A 21245-nucleotide genomic window follows, 5' to 3' on the forward strand; every position below is an offset into this window, starting at 1 on the left:
TTTTCTCACTGTCCGGGCTCGGGACAGGGGGAGAGTGGCATTCGTGCGCCCGGTGCACGGTGATCCCGAGGATTGGGGAATATTTGATTTTTGCACCCTGAATATTGTGCCTAATCTATTTGGCACCCTGAAGTTTGCACCATCCCCGATGCTCCTTTTTGTCTAGATTTATTTCCCACTTTGCAGTTCTCGCATGGGAGGTGTGTTGAGTGCCGTTAAGTGCACTGTAAGAGGATATATTTGATTTGGAGGAGTTAATGTAAAGCTGATCCCCGTGATCCCATCGACTTTTAGCATCTTGCTTACTGATAAGTTACTACTTGTGAGAACAATCATGTCAGTCGAAATTGTCGATCTGAAAATATGTTTAAACACTAATTCAAGTCTTCTATTTTTTTCATCATGAAGAAATCGCACGAGGCCCTTTCACTTAATTAAATATTTAATAAAATCATATAGAAATCCCCTTGATTCATCAACGTTTAATTTCTTTCATGGTAAAATATATGCCTTCAAGCCTCTTCAAAGTTCTTCACTAGCGTGGAAATCCAAAAAAAGAAAAAGTTAAAATTTTGGGATTTAGAAGGGTTCAAGCAGGACCGCTATTACGAATCATTGACCGTGCCCCATTTTAATGTCAGCAGTAGAAGTTTATAATAGGGCCTTTTTACCTATTACGTAAAAGTTCCAATTTGTTGAGAAATTGGATTGAAACTATAAACTTCAATAATGTATATATATAAATATATATATTGGGACGGTACAATTCAGTTTAAAGAATAAATTTATGATTGAATTCTAATTATTGAGGACAAACCTTAACACCAATAATTTAAATTGTTAATCGGTCAAATATTGAGTTTTAACGCACTAATGACAAAGACAATTAAATGATGGAAAAATAATATAATGTCTAATGGGCCTTTAGACCATCTGCAGCCGGGGGGCCATCTCGAGTGCCCCCGCACACGTGGCGTCTGGAGGGCCCCGACCCCTGACCTCTCTCGCTCGCGCGTTGTTTTTTTTTTTGGATAAGTAATTTTATTCTTTTTATTCGTTAATGCCATCTGATCCCATCGGAGAGCTGAACGGAGAATCATCGCTCGTCGGAGAAGAGCAGAGGGGAAAGCAGCAACCTTTTTCTGTATGATGAGCATATGTTCGTCTCTGGTCGGTAGATTCTCACCGCTAGTACCTCAACCCTCTAACCTCCCATGGACCACCCGCCCTTCGAGCCGTCCATTTCTCCTTAAATCTCTGCCCACCAACTTTCCCGGAGCGCTCCAGAAGGAGCAGCAGCTCAGTAATCTTGCTGTCGAGAGCCCGGTAATCGAGACCCAAGAAGAGGAGGGAGGTGATGCCCACGAAGCTCTGAGTGAAGTTCCGACTACCCAATTGGAAGAATACCCTGCAAGTCCGCCGAGCAGCCGGAAGAAGGGGGAGGAAGTCGATGACAACTTCGAGGACAGGTTCAAGCTTAGGAATGGACGAGAGGTCGGTCCTTTCGCTTTTCTTAGGATTTTATTTTTCTCGCATGCAAACTCTCTCTTTAGCACTGTGTCGCTGGATTGGGATATTTTCGTTCAGGTGTTCGAGGAAAAAACTTATCTTGTTGGGGTGGAGCGTAAGGGTGACACTGAGGACTCCTTTGGCATAGAGGAGTCGCTCAAGGAGTTGGCCCAGCTTGCTGATACCGCGGGACTTACAGTCGTCGGTTCTTCTAAGCAAAAGTGAGTAGTTTTGTATGCATCAGATTTCAAAATAGGCTCAATAAGGCTATTGCAGTAGTTCGATAACATTTGACATAAATTGATTGCTATGTCTTCTCAAACGGATAGATTAGGTGTTAACATTTTCAATTTTCTCATGGCTGTGATCCTAGCGACTAGGATTTAGAACGGTGCCCCTCAGGGAGATATAGCAGTTTGTATCGATGATATCTTTGATATCAATCACTGTATCTCATTGCCTTAGCATGCAGATATCTGAGTGTTAATCAAAGAGACACTAAGCCAGTTCATTATTATCACTACAATGTCCTATGTGAACAATAATTTTAAACTCTGCCCACGTGCTCCTTGATGCGCATGGCTTAATGCAGGCTATCTTCTCCAAACCCGAGGACATATATTGGGTCAGGCAAGGTTGCAGAAATCAAGACTGCAATTCATGCTTTGGATGTTGAGACTGTTATATTTGATGATGAGCTTTTGCCCGGGTAAAAATACTCGTTCTTCCTCAGATATTCTCCCTGTAGTATTCGCAAGTAAACTTCCACTCTTCCTTGTTTTCTTCTTTCTCTGTATTTTTTGCTGCTTAAGAATATTCTGTGTTGAACTTTCCTTAGGCAGTTGCGCAATTTGGAGAAGTCTTTTGGTGGAGATGTTAGAGTTTGTGATCGCACTGCCCTTATCTTGGACATATTTAACCAGAGGGCAGCAACACATGAAGCAGCACTACAGGCAACTTCTTTCCCCCTTTAATAAGTTCGTTCTTTACATTCAAATTCTATTTCTCTTTTTTCTGTGGACTTTCTATCTGTGGACCACCATAAGATATGGTTCACTCAAGATTTTAGAGGTAGTTGATACCAGTGAGGGAGATTAATTAAGATTCTAGAAAAGTATCAGATGGGAAGAATGAAAATTGGAATTTCAATGTAGCACATGAATTAGCCCTATCAACCTCCAGTGCATTGCTGTTGACAGAACTATGGTACATTCTGATAGCACGTAGCCAAAGTGTCAGTCTAATACATCCAATAGAGACGTCTTGATATTCGTAATATCCTTTTTTAACTTCCTCTTTGTGAATGCACTTCGGGTTAGGTTGCACTGGCGCAAATGGAGTACCAGTTACCACGATTAACCAAAATGTGGTCTCACCTGGAACGACAAGCTGGAGGCAAAGTAAAGGGTATGGGTGAAAAACAAATTGAAGTGGACAAGCGTATATTACGTACACAAGTAATATACAGTTTCTAAAGCTCCATCTGTTTGTTGATTGTGGACCCACCAAAAAACTAATGTTATTTGCCATAATGGTTCTTTATGAATAGATTGGGGTTCTCAAGAAGGAGCTGGAATCTGTTAGAAAACACAGAAAGCAGTATCGTAATCGACGGACCTCTGTACCAGTGCCTGTTGTATCTCTAGTAAGTTTTTGGAAGTAATAAAAATCTGGACTGGTTGTGTCCTTCTTGGAAGTTTAAACCTGAGTTGCAGTTAAAAATTTCTAGGTTGGTTATACCAATGCTGGAAAGAGTACATTGTTGAATCACTTGACCGGGGCGGATGTTCTTGCAGAAGATAAGCTGTTTGCAACCCTTGACCCAACTACGAGAAGGGTACAGGTCAGTCTTCTATTTAAGGAAGCATCTCAAAGTTCGGGTTATTTGTGAGAGTTTATTTAAATATATGGTAATTACATGTGCTTGTGTTGTGCATGTGATCTAGATGAAAAATGGGAGGGAATTTCTTCTAACAGATACAGTCGGTTTCATCCAAAAGTTACCGACTATGCTGGTGGGTTCCTTAAGTTCTTCGACTTGAGTCAATCCTTATGCCTATTGTGATGGCTTTGTGAAGCTTTCTTCTAGGCTAGTGATTCATTAAGTTTAAATCTGAATGATTTCACTTGACAAATTTTCCTTCTGGATGATCTCATCCTACAGGTTGCTGCCTTTAGAGCAACTTTGGAGGAGATATCGGAGTCATCGCTTTTGGTCCATGTTGTGGACATCAGGTATATCCTCATTTAACTTTGCTAGAGTGAAAATCATGTCTAGTGGTCAATCATGCAATCTAATTAGCCTTTGCTGTATAAATTCAGCCATCCTCTAGCAGAGCAGCAGATTGATGCAGTGGACAAAGTTCTATCTGAGCTTGATGTATCTTCAATCCCAAAGCTGAAGGTCTGGAACAAGGTATTTGGAATACTTTCAACAATTATTAGGGTCCATCTGTAAAACTGAAATTTTATAGTGGTTCTCCGGTTGTTCATCTTGCATTCTTCCATATAGAGGAATATATAGAATAAAAGCACGCTGCACTGCCCTTTACCAAAGGTGTTAAATACAATGTATTGTGAAATACAATCTGTCATATCTTTCCTATTCTGAATTTTTTTTCCTTTTTCCAGAAGATGGAAAATTGGTTGCTTAAAAATTAGAATGTTCTTTCAGAAGAAAGCGCCTCTAGTTTTCGATTTCAACAAACTGCATTACGAGTTGATAATCTACTTCTTCAAGCCACTCATAGCGTCCTCCTTTTATGGGCAGTGATGTAATTATTGATGTTAGAAATTGTAGCTTTTAGTTCTCGCTAGCTTTGTTTGCAGATTTTCTTGAAGAATTTTAGTAGCGTTGTTATATTATTGAGGCCCAGTGCGCATTATATATGCTAACTGGATCTTGTCTAAGCAAGACTTTGTTTGAGCCTCTTGTTACAGGTCGATAGAGCTAATAATCCTCAAGAAATTAGGAATGAAGCAAAAAAGAGGGAAGATGTGGTTTGCATATCTGCTTTAACTGGCGAGGGTTTACAAGAATTTTGTGAGGCCGTTCAGGAAAAACTGAAGGTATGAAGTGACTGCTACGGCGTACATATATGATTTATTTAATGCACTTTATGGGGTGAAGTTCGTAAGAGACAAATGTGCTATCACAGGATTCAATGGTCTGGGTAGAAGCCCTGGTTCCGTTCGACAAAGGAGAGCTACTGAGCACTATTCATCAGGTCGGTATGGTAGAGAAAATGGTGAGTTTGCAGCTCCTTCTCACTTATTTCTTTTTCTGCACCATCCATACATTTTTGGTGGCCATTCTCACAGAAAGGTTCTTGACCCTTTCATACTACTTTTAGTGAGTCCTCAGGATGCACTTCTCCTTTTGTTCTTCATAGAACGATTGAGATGCATCAAAGCTGCCTTAAAAGCTCCCTCTTGAAATCACGTGTTTCTATGCTTCTGCTGGGTTTACTTACCTTAACGGGGCACTTTGTGAAGCATGTTAACGAAATATTGTGTTTCTTCCCTCTGACGGGAATCCACTACGTCGATCCTCTTCGGGCCATGTTGCTCAATCATGAACTTCGCCCTTACGAGAATATGGATCTATTCACAACCTCTGAATATGAACTATTTTGTCTTATGTTTTTGTTGATGCTTCATACAAGTTAGATCGAAGTACAACTAGTCTGCCAGCTTAGCTTCTTATAAGTATGCTATCATGAGATTCTCATTCTATTCTCTTCATTCTGCAGGAATATACAGAAAATGGGACATTAGTCGAGGCACATGTTCCTCTAAAGTTTGCAAGACTTCTTACACCCATGAGGCATCTATGCACATCGTAGCTCTTCCAATGACTGTAATTGTCTCCTGATTCTCTTGCCGAAGAGTTTGTTGCATTTTTAGAGAGAGGGAGATCGAGTTCCATATTGAGTGGTTGAAGACTTGTACAGTATTAATTAGGTATTTGACTCAAGCTGGAGTCCCTTCGACACTTCGGACAGAAGGAATATATATGTATATATATGAGTTACCTCTAGAGTACATCTGGTGTAGTTCTTCTCTTGAATGGAAATTACCATGTAAATGGAACGCGGTCGTGTGATGACTACTTGTCTTCTGCTGCTACTTGTTAAATTTTTTTTATTCGTAATCAGCGCTCTTTATTAGACTTAAACGACGATGCATCACCAAAACTGAGCTTAATAGCTAAGTATGCTCCACAAAACAACCAGGCTTCAGTCCATCATATACGAAGTCACAAAATCTATTCACTCATCAAGAATTAGCACGCAGGTCAATGTAAAAGGCTTGCGGTGCAGGCCATATTCCTATAAGCCCAGTTGGTGTAACAAATCAAAGTAAAGCCTAAAGCCAGGCTTCAAGGCTTGAATACAGAACAAGGAAAAAAAACCTACTGAAGGAATCCTCAGTTTTCGATCATTGGCGACCTGTTGCGCTGACTTTTCCTTGATAAAGTCTTCGTTCCCATCACCCTGCTTCTTACAACATTTTTAATACCAGCCAAGAGAACCTTACCCGAAGGAGCAATGTCCATAAATAGCTTCTCATTTCAAGCTATCCACAGGTACTAGATGAAGGCATGCCAAGCAATATTACCAATTACAACCCTTAAAAGACTTGACTCGAAGATTCTTAACAGCCCTATCCAGTTCAAATTGCTAGTCCCCAACTCCTCTTCTAACATCATTTAGCTGCAGAATTTTTTGCCAAATCTGCTTCGAGAAAGAACAGCATAAAAATAGATGGTTCCTATCCTCTTCCTCTATCTCACAAAGCACACAAGTGATCTTGCTTCCTGGCTTCCACTTCATTACTCCATCCATGGTAGCTAACCTATTTCTTATAGCTAGCCATGAAATAAAACAGTGACGCAGCATAAACCACACAAACTCAGACCAACAAACTCTACTTCCTTTCATCCTTATACTATTCCAGGCACTTGAAACAATGAACCTTCCTGTTGCATCAACTGACCAAATGATCCTATCAGCTCTATTTTCATCAGGAAACATACCTTAAGGGCCTTCCTGGATAGTATTCATGATGGGGATTCTATAATTCCTCCAAAACCAGTCATTGCCATGTATAATGATAGCAACTTTGTCTTGCAAGGAAATTCCAGTACTAGCGGGTTCCCTCCCTTGAAGCATACGCGGCAGCAGGCTCCTTTCATGCTAGTTTTCAAATCAAAAGCTAGTCCCTTTGCCATCTCCTATACTGCTCTTAATCAGAGGATAAGCAACACTTCTAAGCTTCAAAATTTTCCTCCAATTGTAGGAACTGTTAGTAGTAGGTGTGATAGGCCAGATACTTAATGATATATTCCATTAGCCAAGCAATCCACTAAGAACCTGACTTGCTTATTATAAGCCAAATGAACCTCACTATGCTGGCCTTGTTCCATGTTACAAGTTCCTTAATCCCTAATCCACCCTCGGCTTTGGGAAGACGAACATTGTCCCATCTCACCTTTGTTTCCTTAGTATCATCTTCCTTTCCCTTCCATAGGAATGCTCTTCTTACCTTTTTTGGCAGGATAAAGGCTCGACACCAAAAATTAAGCATCGAATGAAGCACAGACTGTATCAGTTGCAACCTCCCTGCATAAGATACTTTTTTAACAGCCCAACCATTCAACCTTCGAACAATTCTTCAATCAATGGCTCGTACTCCTTGTCAGACAACCTTCATGGGATCAAGAGAACACCAAGATATCGAACAGGAAGCGTTCCATGCTTGAAACCACTAGCATTAATAATCTTGCTTTCCTCATGATCAACTCCAGCTGTGTATATCTCAGTCTTGGATGGATTTAGTTTAAGATCAGACATGATATAGAACTCATGAAAAACTTCAAGAAGAGTGTCAACTGACTTCTTTTCTCCCTTTAGAAAAATCAGTAAATCATCGGCAAACCCTAGATGGGTAAGCTTCACTCTTGAGCTAAAAGGATGGTAGCCCATTCTCCCACTCTCAACTGCAGCATTTAAAAGCTGAGACAACACCTCAATAGCAATAACAAAAAGATATGGTGATAATGGGTCTCCTTGTCTCACCCCTTTCTGTTCCTTAAAGTAACCCTCAAGACTGCCATTGATAGTCACTGAGTACCTGGCCCCCGAAATGCAAGCTTCTATCCAGGTAATAAAGGGTTGAGGAGTCTCAATAACTTTTAAGATATTCAATAAGAATCTCCAGCTTACGGAATAAAAAGCTTCCATGATATCTTCCTTGCCCATGCATCTAGGACTAACACCCTTCCTATTATAACCCTTGACTAGTTCATGAGCTAGCTGGATATTGTCCCCAACGTCTCTACCTTCCACAAATGCACATTGATTAGGAGAGATGAATTTAGGAAAGAAAGATTTCAGTCTGTCAGCTAGTATCTTAGTGACACACTTATAGACCACCTTGCAACATGAGATGGGCCTAAAATCAACCATTTTAGTAGGATTGGGAATTTTAGGGACCAAAGTGATACATGTTCTGTTCACTTCTGCCATGATCTGAGAGCTAGAAAAGAAGCTTAGAACAGCATCAGAGAAATCCTTACCAACAAAGGTCCAAGCAGACTTGTAGAAGTGTGCGGCATAGCCATCTGGGCCGGGGGCTTTATCTCCATCCATACCCCAACAAGGCTTTATCCAAAGCATTTGACTGAGAAATACATCCAATATTTATAATGGGTTATATTTGAATAACTAAATTGAAGAATCATGAAGATTACAATACATGACCTCAAAAGTATTTGACAAATTAATTTGTTAGAATAACAAAATATTATTGCTAACTAACTTAAAATAGAATCGTTCAAGCACTTGACCTTGAAAATATTAATATGCTAATTACTTCTAATAGTTTATATGATTTATTATATGCATGTATATGTATATCATTTGTATTTGTAAAGTGGATGGTCTAGGTAAAATACGTACACAATATATAAATATACATTTATGTTATATTTATGTCAAGTGGTGAATCACGTTAGAAGAGTCTCTTTTTTATATGTTTAAAAAAATATTTCTAAGGTAATTATCCAAAAATAAAAAGAATAAATTTTGTAATAATTAAGACTCAAACTTTTCTCTATTATCATATTTATATAGTTATAAATGAAGTCAATACATTGGGAGGTTAAAAAAACTGAGATATAAATTAAAGTATGTCCAAAAAGTTAGGAAAAACTCAAGAGAATACCACTCCTATTAAATCGCGAAACATTTGCTTAAGTTTAAAAAATAAGCAACGGTGCACTTATATTACATAATTAATGTGACACATTTGATTATGTTAAAAGTATTATAATATATAAACATGATGTATTTTTATCCGAAAAATATTTGTATTAAACCATGTATGTCTCTTCATTGCTAATATATAAAGAAAATGATGCTAAAAAAGGTATAAATAGAATTATGAGACATATAATCAAGTATAGAAATTTTCTTTCTCTTTTTGGATATAAGAGAGGCTCATGGATATAATACATGAAAGCATAGAAATTACATATTAATATTATAAGTATAATTAGTTTTAGCAATTTTGATTAATAACTTTTGTAAATATCTCATGCAATGCACGGGTAAACATTAGTTAAGGAAGTAAGGTCAAATTCAACTAAGGGATAAAGAATATTGCCGGACTAGTATTTATAATCCATTTCATTTACTTGTCATTATTATCTTTTATTCTTCCCAGCTGCTATATATCCAGGAGCTCTTGACCGAAGAATTTCCTGACATATCCCACGCGGAGAATGAACATCCTGTTCTGAGTCATTGGCTCTACCGGAATGGTAGCGGAGCTCGAGCTCGTTGCTGCTGGTGCCCTGAAACAGCGCAGAAACCGAGCCAGGTAAGCGACAAAGTTGCTCGACTGTGGCTGGGCCTTGTCGGAATTTCAGGTGACCTCACCGACCAATGACAAGCCCCCGTGGCCGGAGCTGAATGTGCTATTGTCCGTCCGTCCGTCTCTTGCAGTAGTTCAACGGTGATATTAGCTCCAACAAGGTTACAGAACTTCTTTCAGTCATCTCAGACCGAGTGAAATGGTTCTGAACTGAAGCCAACCGGTTTTAGAAATGGTTCTGAACCCAACTGGTTCAACCGGTTTGAGAAACAAAGTAACTAGAAAGTAAATCTCTTCCGACATGATTTTTTTTTATTTACAAGACTTCAATACGAGGCTTTGACCCATATAATATTTTTCATAGCTTAAACTCCTAATTTAAAAATCATCCAATTCAGTAATGAGATTTTTCTATACATATTAATTTTCTTTCGCCCATCTTTTTTATAAGTCTCATAAACCTCCCAAACATTTTAGACATATTCTTAATTTCCTCTAATATATTGTTCTTTTGCTTGAGATTAGTAATTTCAGGGAAAAAACAGTATTATCATAATGCTTTCTCAATCACATAATTAGTCTTGCCCACGAAACTGCTAGCTCTCTATCGTCTCGCTGTCACAATTGCTTGTGTATCCAAATTTGGCCTTTTAATTACTTGCTTGATGCATCCCTACCATTAAATTATTGAAATAAAACTATTATTAAAAAGAAACCGAAATTAGATATGCCCCAGAGATGATTGTACGTGCAAATGATTAGATATTATCAATTCTTGTTTATTTATTTATTTATTTATATATTGCAACGATACACACGAGCATATATAAGTGAACATATCAAATAAATTAAAAAGAAAAAAAAAAGTCCCATTGGTTTCTGGGAGCCTGTCAATAACTTGAATTATTTTGGGTGGTCAAATAAAGAAAACCTTCAATAATGTCGGTGGTGTTAGGCGAACTGTAATGAATGTATGAAGGGAAGTAACCAAACTCCCACCTAGCTATATTGATTAACGTCGACCCGACCTCTTCCCTACCTCATGATGAAATTTCAATTAATACCATGTAGTTGAAGGTTGTCTACCTATACGCATGGGTCGAGCAGCCACGATGTCGCATATGTACCTCACATGGATACTCTCGGACGCTAGGCAACAACGATTTGATCCTGTGAATTCCCCGGCTGAATGAACAGTCTATCTTTCGCTAGTCTAGGAGAGATGGATTAGTTGAGATGTGCGCATGTTACCCGAGTTTGAACAAAGTAAGAAAAATGAAAACAAAATTATGGTCATTTCGTTGCTTAATTTGTTACACAAGTAAGCCATAGCGCTGCAACACTCTCTTTATGTCTTCCATGGAACACTGCCCATTCTCTTCCTCAACCTAAAGATACTCCGTATTACCTTTCAATCCTCTGGAGATCTTGAAATGGAAGGCCCGGTTCCGAATCTGGTGTTCTATGGAGTGGTCTCATGGTCGACAGCCTTCGTGCTGATCCGAAAGAGTCTTCCCAACTTCTCGTTCAATTTCTGCAACCGCGTGGTCTCGACTGTTCACGCAGTTGTTGCTGTCAGCTTGGCTTCAATGTCCGTTGAAGATTGGAGGTCTCCAATCTCTCCCCTGGCCTCGAAGCCGTCTCCTCGCCAGGTATTGCTTTGCTAGTTCCAATATTTAGAAGCTGCATCTCCAGAATAGAAGCTTTCTCCGGTTCACGAATTTCAGCAACCTTTGGAAAATTCAGACACTTCCATAACGTTTTCCTAGAAAACTAGGAAACAAGGATCTCCTTGTAATATACCTCAGCCTTTGTATTATAGTATACCTTATAACAAAAAATAGCAGCTGTCCTGGAGCAGGTCTTTGCAAACGGTAATATTACAACTCTCAACCTGAGTCACGGAACATCGAATGTCTATGGTTAGATTCTACTGCAACTGAGCCGGGGCCTGTCATCATCGGTTTTATTTATTTATTTATTTCTGTATATATATTGTGAGCAGGAGGTAGCTCTCGCTGCGAGCCTTTCGTATCTGATCTACGATCTGTTCTGCTGCCTATTCGACAAGCGAGTCAGTGTGGACAATGCGGTTCACCATCTGGTGAGCATTATAGGAATTGGAGCTGGCCTTATCTACGGAAAGGTAAGACTTATTAATTGGGTCTTCGGTGGAGTTTTCTTGCTGCAGGTTTGTTGGGAGGAGACTCCTAAAATGGGAACTGATCCAAAATGAGAACTTGAGCCTTGAATCAGATGGGAAAACTGTTTCTGGCAAAACCTTTTCCGTTTTCTTGGACCATAAATTCAGCAATACTACTTCTGAGATGTACTAAGGATATGGAAACCATGTAGGCACTCGGGTTTTTCCATCAGCAGGAATCTAATCTTAATGAAAACGGGTTGTAGTCCCGTATACATTCCATAACAAACTGGAAAAACACGAGGAGTATCTCATTCCGGGCTTTGTATGTTTTATGTTTACATTTCGGGGAAGCTCAGTGCGGGTCGGAGCTGGTGGCAGCATTGTGGATAACAGAGATGTCGAGCCCATTCCTGCACCTGCGAGAGCTTCTCAAGGAGATAGGCTACAGGGACACCGACCTCAATTTCGCAGCCGATGTAAAGAATAAGTCCTTTCCAGTTCCTGTTTTCCTTCCAATTCATCCCCATTGTTTTTCGAATTGTTGAACTCTTGCCCACATCAATCTTGTTTTCAAAATGAAACAGGCTGCATTTGCAGCAATATTTTCATTAGCAAGGATGGTGGGTGGGCCTTACTTAACCTACAGGACTCTCTCCGCAGACAATCCTCTAATCATCAAGGTTCAGTTCTTTCCTATACATTCATCTACCGCTTATTTCGGGTTTTAATGCCTTCACTGCAATGTTCTGACTCAGGGCAAAACCGAATCGTATTCTAACCCTCCATGACCAACCATTTAAGTCGAGTCGGACTTATCCATCATCCATATGATCTTTCTTTTTTCTTTTCTTTTTTTGCCCTCTGCTTTTGTCAGGTGATGGCGGTAGGGTTGCAGCTGGTGAGCGCTTTCTGGTTCTACAAGATTGCTAGGATGGTCAAGTACAAGCTCTCCAAGAGATCCTCTCCCTCTTACAGGAGAAAACTTTCCTGACTGGCATCCCTTCCCAATCTTAGACCCCCTAATCGAATTATTATTTTTAAGGGAAAAAAAATTAGGACAAAGTTTAACGATTCCCTGTTGCATTGATTGGTCGGACAATACTGCCTCTCATTTGTAACTTTAATACGGGAAGATTGGTTACTTGATTCTGCTCTTGTACCATAATAATCGAGAAAATCTTCAATAATCTTACCACAATGATGTGGTTAAAATATATATATATATATATATATATATATATGGAAAAATGACACTATTAGTCCTATTTGTTTGCCAATTTTGACATCGGGTCCTAAATGTGTCAGTTTGGAAAAACAAGTCCTAAAAGGTTTGAAAAAGTGTCACTTTTGGTCCTTAATCTAACTGACCGTTACCGTCCGCTTACGTGGACCTAACGCTGTTAAGTTGGCCGTTACTGTGATGACATGACACGTTCCTATTAGATCGATTTGGTTCGGGTCCGGATGTCGGGTCTCTGTTTGGTTCGGATTTGAATGTCTTCTTCTTCACCAGACCAGCTCTGTTCTCTCCTTCCTTTCTCCCTCTCTCTCTCTCCTTCCTTTCAAGCAGATTGGGGCACCTATATGTATATATTTGTATTTTTTTATTTATTTATGATCAATGAGCCCGGTCAATCGAGCACCTTCGGCGCATAACTTAATCTCCGTGGAAGTAATATAATGCAGAGGCTCCTAGAGTTTGGGTTCAAGAGAAGCATTGATCGCTTTTGATCCAAACACACAGAGCACTATAAGTTCTCCTCAATGGTTACAGTGGGCATCGCTTCAACGAAGATGAACAGTAGTTTGGGGAGCTTGATATGCAGGGTTGAGCCCATAGAAGACGATGAACAGTGGTTTTTTTTTAAAAAATTTTTTTTCCTTTTTTTATTATCGTTTGGGTCCATTTCCCGCAAGAGTTTTCGGGTTTTCCTTCCATATTATCTTCCAGTCCATTTCCTGCAAGAGTTTTCGGAGGCGACCTTAACACCAAGCTTCCAGATCGTCTCTTCCAGTCCAACGAAGGAATGTTAATGTAAGTGGCAACAAGAAATAATCCCTTAGCTGAACATAATTCCCAGATCCCGATGTCACAAACCCAGATCAAAGAAATGAAGCAAACTCATATCCCGATTTGGAACGAAACATTGAGAACAAAGCAAACAACACTTTCATCGAACAACACTTCCAATCGATTTCAGGAAAGGGGAGAGTTTCAATCGAAGAGCTCGATTTCGGATTTTAGGGTTCCTGGTAGGGGAGAGTTTCAATCGAAGAGAAGAAGATTATATGAAAGGATGGAAGTCGGGTCGGGTTGAAACGATATTAATGGCAGCAAGTCGGGTCGGATTAAAGCAAGGCAGGTTGAAATCGCGGATTTCAAATTGATCCAATAGAAACGTGCCACAACACCACAGTAACGGCCAACTTGACAGTGTTAGGTCCACGCGACAATAACGGTCAGCTAGATTTAAAACCAACAGTGACACTTTTCTAAATTTTTTAGGATTTATTTTTCCAAATTGAAACATTTAGAACTCGATGTCAAAAATTGACAAACAAATAGGACCAATAGTGGCATTTTCATATATATATATATATATATATATATGATCATGTAACTATCAACTGTAACTAAAAACAACAATGATAATTATCCAAGTAATTGACACTCAATTCCTCGTTCAAATTGATATTTTTTCACAACACAAGAAGATAGGACCATCAAAAAATTCTTATAACCTTATAGGAGAGTGGCACACAACATATGGAAAGGAGTTTTCATCATCTCTTCCCAGCGTTGCAAGATCCAAGTACATCATAAACTAAACAAATTTGACATCTTTAATCAGAACTCGAGTGCCAATGTTCAAAAATTAAACAAGAGAGCAATCCTCCTAGGCCCGAGCCATTTCTTTTGCCACGAGGTTCAACGCGAAAACATCATCGTTATAACGAAAACATGCAAAAGCAGGTACCCCATTGGATTCTCCAACTCCAACTTTCATTATCTGCAAGGGAATAAACCCACTTGACTTGATGTCATCGGCATTTGAGATTTCACATCTTGAGCCAGCCATACATGGGTCTCTGGAAGCCACTTTCTAATCCTTTCCGAAGTCAGCACTGTAGTGCGCACTTGACTCGAGCTTCTTCGCTTCATTCAGTTTCCTAACAGCCTGCAATATTACCACACAATTGTAAAACTTTCATTTACTTAACATTCAATGTTTCAAGGCCCGGAACAGTTTACATATGGAAAATGATCTCACAACAATTCAGTGGCCAAATTCTCAACAAGCTGTATATGGCGCCTAACATTACCTTCATGAAATCTTCTTGAATAACATAATCACGCTCGGCACGAATTGCAAACATTCCAGCCTCAGTACAGATATTACGAAGATCAGCACCATTAAAGCCCTGAAGTAAAATATAGAATGGAGCATATGTGAGGTTTCAGCCCATTGATGGAATAATAAAATACTCAACTTCTCACTCCACAATACCTCTGCGAGCTTTACAACAGCCTCATAGTCGATGTCTCCATGCTTTGCAATCCCGGCAGCGTGGATCTTAAGGATTTCCATCCTCGACTGCTCATTTGGCAAAGGAATCTCTATTTTCCTATCGAGCCGGCCGGGACGAAGAAGTGCAGGGTCAAGAACGTCTGGCCTGTTAGTTGCCATTATCATTTTCACCTGAAAGCAGATATTCCAAAATCACCATCACTAACCCAATATATTCCAAGATCTACATCTGAGCTGGCACAAAGATGGGATTTTGCAGCTACCATGTATGAGAGCAAATAATTAAAAGGTCATTAATTTTTTTCCACCCTAGTGTGTACATATCGGTTAACAGAGACACACAATGCAGTTCCACAGAAAAGACTATTGAAGAGAAAATTAATGCCTAAACAGGAACTAACACTACCATAACTAATCGACCACTATAAACTCCATAAAGGAAGGCTCTCTGGTGAGATCTAAGACCACTCTAAGACAATCTGTTGCAAACACATCAGGGATACTCAAAAGCTTTTTAGGGACAATCTAGGAGTTCCTAGAGACAAAATTCTACCTTTCCAAGCTGATCAAATCCATCAAGCTGATTGAGTAACTCCATCAATGTTCTTTGGATTTCACGATCAGCACTTGTCCCCTCACTAAAACGGCGACCACCAATGGCATCAATCTCATCCATAAAGATGATGCAAGGCTGGAGAGAAGATACAAGTCAAATTGTTGGGATGAAATTACATGAAGAAAGAGAGAATTTCTAAAGACTGAATATGGGACATACTTGGTGATCACGAGCATATCCAAACATTTCACGGATCAACCGAGCACTTTCGCCTATGTACTTGTCAATTATGGCACTAGAAACAACCTAAAATGGAGACAAAAGTTTAATAAGAAGAATTAATTAAAAAAGAAAACAAAAAAAAAATATATATATATATATATATATATATATATTAAGTATCAGAAGATTTAATATAAGACATGATTGCTAACCTTCAAGAAGTTTGCATCTATATTGCTGGCTATTGCTCTTGCCAACAATGTCTTGCCAGTGCCAGGAGGCCCATACAGAAGAACACCCTAAGAGAGATGCAGAGCAAGAAATGGCCATAACCACATCTCATCATTGAAACAGTATGTAAAAACTATTACATCTCATCATTGAAACAGTATGTAAAAACTATTCCATACATAGTGTGAGCCAGTGAAGAGCAAAGCATGCTTTTGTTTAGTCTCAGGAGAAAAATTACACATTCAGAGTCAGAACCTCTATAGCACTTCAAGAAATATAAAGGGTCCTCTAGATACTCTATTGTAACTTGTTTAGAACTGACCAGTGACTTTGCAATAACAACCTCAAAATTCTAGGTCCACGGCCACCTTTCAGTTTCACCAAACAAAGAGGAGACGAGCAATCACCTTTGGCGGCTTAATCCCAACTCTGAGAAAGAGTTCTGGATTCATTAGAGGTAGCTCAATCGATTCTCTTAATTCTCTGATTTGGTCAGACAATCCACCCACAGCAGAGTAGCTGACGTTTCCAGGATCCTCGTGCAGCATGTTATAAACAACTGGATCAACCTGCCAATACATGCCACATGACAGTAACCGAAAATTCACAAGTCAGATCACAGTTAAAAGAACTACGAGCAAGTCAAAGAGCCAACACTGTGATGAACAAGCTATTGAACTTGATATCTCAATCCAGTTTCCATAAAAACAAAAAGAAGGGCAACATGAAGAACGTACTTCGCGTGGAAGAGCTCGCATGATTGTCAGGGTTGTCATGTCAAGGACCACTCTGGTTCCAGCAACCAATTTCTCTTTATCCACTTTGCTTCGGCAACCAACAACATATCTAGGGCCGCTACTTGCCTTCACAATCACTGGTGAGACAGATGTAAAAATGAACTTTTAAGATGTTGAGCTGGAGTTTCTTCTCTAGTAACAGATGGGGAAAAATAGAACCTTGCTGCTTGCATAACCACTGAACCCGTTGTAATCAACAGGATAGTTCTTTATATTAAGGCATAACCAAAATAACTCTACTTCTAGCTCAGCTTGCAAAAGGTCCAACATCCAAACAGAATCTCATAACTACAAATATTTCACGATTCAGGAACAACATCAAAATAAATGCAATAGGGGGATAAGCCACAAATGCAGAAAAACGGAAAAGCCAACACATAATATTTAAGCTCGCAGCAAACCAAGTAACAAGCTTGAAAGATCACTAACAGCGTTCATTGTCAAGAGGCCTGAGAACTTCTCCAATGATTTGACCAACACTTTGAAGGGACTTAAGATCATCTTCTGTCTTGTTGAACTCCTTCTTAGCCCCTCGCAGGTTGTCCCTCACTGCATATTGACAACGCCAACAAAGTCTCAAGACCATTATCGAAACTAACAATTACAGTCCATTCAAACATTGTACAGATTAATTGACCACAACTGCAGTACCAGGAGTGTAAATTCAATAACTAAAGCGAAATTACCGAAACCTAAAGATACCCCGCCTTACATGCAGCTTCAACTAGCAAAATTCAAACGATTCAAGCAAGAATCCAAATTACCAGTTGATGACTATGAAGGAGAACATCTATATGAACACCAAGCATTACAATCCAGACAAGATTCACCCAATCAAAACCCTAACTTTACAGCATCCGCCACATGACCCGGTACAGCGAGAGAGTAAGACATGAAAGAAAGAAATTTGTTTTGGGGGGGAGGGGGGGAGGGAATCTCAGACGGAGAAAGATGATTTAGGGTTCGGGAAGCAACGAATAATTACCAGATCGAACTCGGGCCTCCAGTTCCTTGTGCTGGAGGAGCTTCTTGCGGTAGTCGCTGACGGCATTCCGGCGTCGGACGGCGTCTTCTCCGTCGTTCATGGCGGCGATTTACCGGTGGAGAGATCGACCAAAGTAGGGGACTTGGAGAGGGGTTCAGCTACTGGCTTGCTGGACAAGTACCTCAAAGCCTAAACGGAGAGTGGATGCTCCTCTCTCTCTCTCTCTCTCTCTCTCTACCCTCTCTCTATCGGACTTTTATAGGCTCAGTTTCCTTTTCTTTTTCTTTTTTTTCCCCCAAAGAAATGCGAGAGAGTGTAATGACTAAATTGACCTCACAAGAGGTGGTAAATGTCGGTCAACCCCATCATGTATTTTTATTTTTGGTGAATTTTTTGAGTGAATCATCACGTATTTATCGTGTAAAAAAATGGTTTCTTTTTCTTATTTACAAGGAAATTCATCAACCTATCAAAGAGATATAAAATAAAGAGTTCGCTTTCTTGCTGTCAATCCAAATCAGAGTGCCTCTACATAATTATGTAATGGTTGATGTGATACAAAAAAATATCTGATTAAAATTGAATTATCGAGACAATTTATATCTATCGAGAAAAGAACTTGTCAATTGATTGATTGGCGTTGAACTTCAAGTATCGTGCATTTATCCTAGGAAACTCATTTCTACCAGTTTCTGTTTATTGGATTAGAAGCTATTAAGTAATATCGTTAAGGCTTTCCTACCTTTTTTTTTGTCTTTCTTAATTTCCTTTTTTTTCCCCTTCATTTCTTATGTTGTTAAGGAGTTTCATATCCTCTAATAATAAATAAATAAATAATGGTAACAATTCTAAAGGGATAAATAAATAAATAAATTTCATGTACTCTTTATTCTATCCTTCCATCACCATAGGTGCAAAATTTGTTGTGAAAATTTTTGAGATATAGAGAATACAAATAAATTAAGAAAAATGGATTTTTCTTTAAATATTATAATGTTAAGAAATTGAAATTATAGGAAATAAACTTGGTTAACATATCAACACAAGAGATAGAATTTAAGGAAAAATACAAATAATTGAAAACGATTAGTGAGTAAGGCGTTTCGAGGAAATTTTATTAAGGATAGATAATTCCCCGCAAAATTACAGCGCGGCTTCAATGGAATTATCAAACCCCGGATACAATGCCCACAAAGAGTAGTCATGGTTGTAAACACGACACTGTCTAACTAGAACCCAACCTATAAAAGTTTATAGAAAATAGAGTTGCACATATGGCAATGTTGCTTCTGCTACAATACAAATTCTTATGTAATCTCGGTTTGTATAGCAAAAAATTTGCAAGGAACACTAACGTTCAATTAAAGACAATTCGAGAGGCCTATTTGACCAAATAATGATCAAATTTCAATTGATAATAGTGTTATTGTTATTAGTAGTTAATATTGCTAATTACTATCACAAAGGTCAACATTGAATCGAATAATGTCATTCTTTCAAAGCTTCCATATTTAATTTTGTTTTAAATAATCATTTTATTTTAATTAATTATTATTAGTAAATACTTTTATAATTTATTATACAACAATCCCTCACCTAATTACTAATAATAATAGTATAAACACAAAAATAAATAAATAAATATAAATATAAAGAAAATAAAATAGTCGGGTTATTGTACAGTGCATAGCCTTACGGTGGCCTATGACTTGAACCGCAGGTTAGAACATAAATTCGAAGAACTCAGTTCACACTATACATGGGTTCTAGTTCAATATGGTAGCGCCAATTTCGTACAGCCTTGCGCTATTTCGGTCTCACGAGTACTCCAGGATTTACCGGAGAAATTCGTAAGAAGCGGCCTCTCACTTCCATACTTGCATAGACAGTCTCGTCAAGAGTGTTCACAACTGCTCTAGCACTCCACTATAAAAGCTATGAGACTATTAATTTTCTCGTTGTGAAAATTCGGTGCATTAAACCAGATACGAGACTTTTGAAATTACCCTCACTATTTCTCACAATTCATAATAATGCATCGGAAAATGTAAACACGTATTACATTTCATGTATAGTCAATAGCGAAAAGCCTTTGAACCCTCAAAACTCGATTTTCGTTCAAGGATTCAATTATCCCTTTTAATGGCATCGATGTAAAGATGGTATGATTCACTCAGACTATTTCTATAATTTGGTAATAATCTCGTATCTCTCATGATTTTATAATTCTTCTCCTTATATGAGGATTAACAAGCATATATCGTGGGGTACTATATATATTCTTTATCTCATCTCAATATGCTTGTCTCACTAGACTCATTTTTAGTTTCAATAATTTAATTTGTACGTATCTCTTTATAGCGTACTTTTCCACACGCACATTTTCACAATATGAAAATTCTTGTAGAGGCTCCAATCCTCTATTGATCGCAATCTTTCTCATTCACTTACTCTCCTTACGACTTTTCGAGTCGTTCATTGTAGCACTTGATCTCCAGGAAAATACTTGTATGGTCAATCACATGCACCAACAAAAATTATAATATTATTTATGTCAAGATATTAAATTTCATGACTAACTGACTTTATCAATAGAAACAATTCATGCTTGAAGTTCGTAGAATAAAATTCATATATAGAATTTCATCCCGTAAAAAGATAACTCCCACATGTCATGGATCACGGAATTGGTCATCTTAAAATTTTTCAAACCAAATAAGTCATCTCTTTACACTTTTTCACAGTAAGTGAATCCTCAATAGAGCACACTTTGTTTATCGTTGTAAGTCCATCATCATGCATCACATAAATGGATGACTCAGTCGACAACCAATGATATGCCCATTAAAAGTTCCATGCGTTTCATATATCAATCCAATTTTAGTTCATAGCGAAGATTATGGTTTTTCTTTTAACCAGAATTAATGCAAAAACAATAGCAAATTTATTCAGATCGGTCTAAAACAAATAGAGACAATCACCAGAGGTGTTTATGGCAGGACTATACATACAACGTATGAAGCAGCACGTCTTTATATAAATGAATAAATAATCAAGACTTAATTGACACGATAAAAGGCATCTCCATTGCACCAGATTTAAACGAACATCATCATCAGATTCAATGCATAAAAATTTAGGGTGTGTTTGTTTTTTAAAAAAATTTCAATTCAACTCAACTCAACTTATTTTCAATTCAACAACACAATTATTACTTTTTTAATTTTTTAATTTTTTTTAATCATTCAATTTAATTTTTAATATTAAAATTTTTCAACTATTCATTACTTTTTCACAATTCAACAACACAATCATTACTTAATTATTAATTTTTCTCAGCTATTCATTACTTTTTCACATTTTTTTTTCATAATTCAACAATATAATCATT

The 21245-nt window shown here is 38.3% G+C and overlaps 3 protein-coding genes across 5 annotated transcripts; 2 read left to right on the forward strand and 1 right to left on the reverse strand.

Moving 5' to 3' along the window:
- Positions 1 to 1030: 1030 nt before the first annotated feature.
- On the forward strand, positions 1031 to 5629 carry LOC116192324 (GTPase HflX). The gene is made up of 13 exons (XM_031520856.1): positions 1031 to 1494; positions 1588 to 1730; positions 2102 to 2218; positions 2348 to 2462; positions 2829 to 2966; positions 3059 to 3154; positions 3239 to 3352; positions 3456 to 3524; positions 3674 to 3744; positions 3832 to 3925; positions 4450 to 4578; positions 4668 to 4757; positions 5262 to 5629. Exons 1-13 carry the CDS (start codon positions 1147 to 1149, stop codon positions 5352 to 5354), a joined length of 1617 nt encoding a protein of 538 aa, XP_031376716.1. The 5' UTR covers positions 1031 to 1146; the 3' UTR covers positions 5355 to 5629.
- Positions 5630 to 10461: 4832 nt separating this feature from the next.
- Positions 10462 to 12781, forward strand: LOC116190141 (TLC domain-containing protein 5-like). Of its 3 annotated transcripts, XM_031519895.1 has the most exons (6): positions 10462 to 11039; positions 11249 to 11309; positions 11393 to 11533; positions 11890 to 12009; positions 12118 to 12213; positions 12408 to 12781. In XM_031519895.1, exons 1-6 carry the CDS (start codon positions 10821 to 10823, stop codon positions 12461 to 12463), a joined length of 693 nt encoding a protein of 230 aa, XP_031375755.1. In that variant the 5' UTR covers positions 10462 to 10820; the 3' UTR covers positions 12464 to 12781. The 3 variants fall into 3 exon arrangements, with proteins under 3 accessions (XP_031375755.1, XP_031375692.1, XP_031375833.1); XM_031519832.1 differs by lacking the exon at positions 11249 to 11309 and having other exon boundaries at positions 10472 to 11039; XM_031519973.1 differs by lacking the exon at positions 10462 to 11039.
- A 1432-nt stretch (positions 12782 to 14213) lies between these two features.
- Positions 14214 to 18093, reverse strand: LOC116209889 (26S proteasome regulatory subunit S10B homolog B). Its single transcript, XM_031543639.1, has 10 exons — positions 17855 to 18093; positions 17299 to 17418; positions 16810 to 16946; positions 16480 to 16641; positions 16054 to 16140; positions 15839 to 15925; positions 15617 to 15754; positions 15043 to 15234; positions 14858 to 14956; positions 14214 to 14712 (listed from the first exon to the last, which is right to left on the reverse strand). The coding sequence occupies exons 1-10, from the start codon at positions 17952 to 17954 to the stop codon at positions 14638 to 14640; spliced, it is 1197 nt and encodes a 398-aa protein (XP_031399499.1). The 5' UTR covers positions 17955 to 18093; the 3' UTR covers positions 14214 to 14637.
- Between the last annotated feature and the right edge of the window lie 3152 nt (positions 18094 to 21245).

Source organism: Punica granatum, chromosome 1, assembly GCF_007655135.1.
Source record: "Punica granatum isolate Tunisia-2019 chromosome 1, ASM765513v2, whole genome shotgun sequence".
Classification (NCBI taxonomy): domain Eukaryota; kingdom Viridiplantae; phylum Streptophyta; class Magnoliopsida; order Myrtales; family Lythraceae; genus Punica; species Punica granatum.